Source organism: Penaeus chinensis, chromosome 32 (assembly GCF_019202785.1).
Source record: "Penaeus chinensis breed Huanghai No. 1 chromosome 32, ASM1920278v2, whole genome shotgun sequence".
In the NCBI taxonomy this organism is placed as follows: Eukaryota; Metazoa; Arthropoda; class Malacostraca; order Decapoda; family Penaeidae; genus Penaeus; species Penaeus chinensis.
The window spans coordinates 3,089,799-3,092,298 of NC_061850.1; the positions used below are offsets into that span (position 1 = coordinate 3,089,799).

General features: G+C 24.8%; 1 protein-coding gene across 2 annotated transcripts in view; it reads left to right on the top strand.

Moving 5' to 3' along the window:
- Positions 1-2,500, top strand: part of LOC125042741 (tigger transposable element-derived protein 2-like) — an 8,244-nt gene that overhangs the window by 611 nt on the left and 5,133 nt on the right. For both annotated transcript variants that reach the window (XM_047638596.1, XM_047638597.1), the window contains exon 2: positions 1,490-1,615. In XM_047638596.1, coding sequence (XP_047494552.1) covers positions 1,490-1,615 — 126 coding nt within the window. The remainder of the gene's footprint in view (positions 1-1,489; positions 1,616-2,500) is intronic.

Consider the following 2,500-nt stretch of genomic DNA (forward strand, 5'->3'; position numbering starts at 1 on the left):
ATTGTAATGATGTATGGTATTGGAATGATGGAGGTATTATTATTACTATGATCATTACCATTATTATTACTATGATCATTACCATTATTATTTTTATGATAATTTGTATTATTGTTTTTATTATTATTATTATTATCATCATAATTATTATTATAATCATTATTATTATGATCATTATCATCATTATTATTATCATGATCATCATTATTATTATGATCATTATCATTATGATCATTATCATTATGATCATTATCATTATATATTATGATCATTATTATTATTATGGTCATTATTATTGTTGTGATTATTATCATTATTATTATTATTATCATTATTATTATTATTATTATTATTATTATTATTATTATTATGATCATTATCATCATTATTATTATGATCACTATCATTATTATTATAAACATTATCATCATTATTATTATGATCATTGTCATTATTATTGTTATTATTATTATTATTGCTACAATAATAATAATAACTATTTTATCATTGCTTTAATAATAATAACCAGATTATTATTGTTATAATAATAATAATAACCATTGGTATTATTGTTATAATAACAATCACCATTGTTATAAATGTTATGAGAATAAGAATAAGAGTATTTGTGACTGGTCACCTGGGGTCAGATCAGTAAGCTTGCATGTTATTATTATTATTATTGTTATTATTATTATCATTATTATTTTAATTATTATAAATTGTTATTATTATTATTATTATTGTATATTGTTACTATTATATTATCATTATTATTAATATTATTGTTTTTATTTTGTTATTATTTTTATTGTCATTATGTTTATAATTATTGTTGTTATATATTGTCATTATTATAGATTGTTATTATTATATATTATTATTAATATTGTTATTATTATTATTATTGTCATTAAAAAAATTATTAGTTATGATTAACTTAATAATAATTATTATTAACATCATCATCATCATATAGTGTTATAATGATACACTGCTATTATTTTATATTATTATTGTTATTATTATTATTATTTTTTAATTATTATTATTGTTGTTGTTGTTGTTTTGTTGTTATCAGATATTTTTATTATTATTATTATTATCATCATTATCATTATCATTATCATCATCATCATATTATAATTATAATTATTATGATTATCATTATCAATATCATAATCATTACTATTGATATTATTATTTTTATAATTATTAATACCATTATTATTATCAGTACTATTATCTTTCTTATCATAATGATAATAATTAATATGGATTTTGCTGTTACAACTATTATTATTATTACTATTAACATTGCTATTATTATCATATTATATCAGAGATACATTCTTCATGCACCTATTTTAGTATGTTTAGATTTAGACTTGGCAATACAAGGTCACCTTGGGTCAGATGGGCAGTCACTCCAATTCCCGACCCCTAAGGCATTAAAATGACATTGATGATAATTATTTTACTCTTACAGATAGCCCAAAGTCCATCGACTTTGCTGAAAATCATGGTTGAAAAGATGATGATTGCTATGTTCAGTCGCAGTGCAACTTGGACAACATGCAGAAAGAAGAGCCAGTGCCTATGCCAACACAACAGGGTGCATACAATTATATTAATTACTGTTATATATTTAGAAGTGTTTTGTGTATTGTAAGAGTTTTATCTGTTAGATTTCCAGTCATAGCAATGATGAGTGACCTCAGGGCCTTTACCCAGTTTGGAAGTCACTGGGTATAAGCATCAATGCAAGTAGCTTTACCAATCCAGTAGACTCAGACAGATAAATTTATATATTAGCTGATTCCCCTGATTAGAGATCACTTTCTTGACGTGGGATTCGTGTTGGCTGAAGGGGAGTTTGTAAATAGTAGCTGTGTACAAGAATCTTGTTCCTCGCTGCTCCCTTCCATGTCTTACAAGGAAATTCATGTGAGTTTACCTACCCAACAGACCATTTTGGAACACAATGTGGGGTTCATATAGTCTACTCGCAACCCTATTTGGGAGACATGAAAAGTCTCTGATATGCTCGCCCTCAAGTGAATAGTAGGCCTGCCTTTAGAAGGTGGGATCAAGTGCCTAATCAGAACTCAGGGTGCAATAGAGAACATCCTTATGTATTTGACTTTTATGATGATGCAAATTGGATGGATTGGAGACCTACAGTTACCTTTATGTCAAGGTAAAGGAAAAAAATCTTTGAGATCTCATTTAAAAAAAAATTGTTTTCAACATCATAAATCAAAATAACCTTGAAAGAAGTCTTGTTGGAAAGAATAGACAGTCTGCTACAATATCAATGTTAAAAAAAATAATATGATAATATTCAACATTGAAGGAATGTATGGAAATGCAAAAAAAAAGAAGGAAAATTGAGGAAAAAAATTAACGAAAGTTGAAAAATATCAAAGGATGATTTTTAAATTATATTTCAGACTGAAAAAGTAAGAAAAAAGTTCTGTAGTTTGATATCAGCAGGACT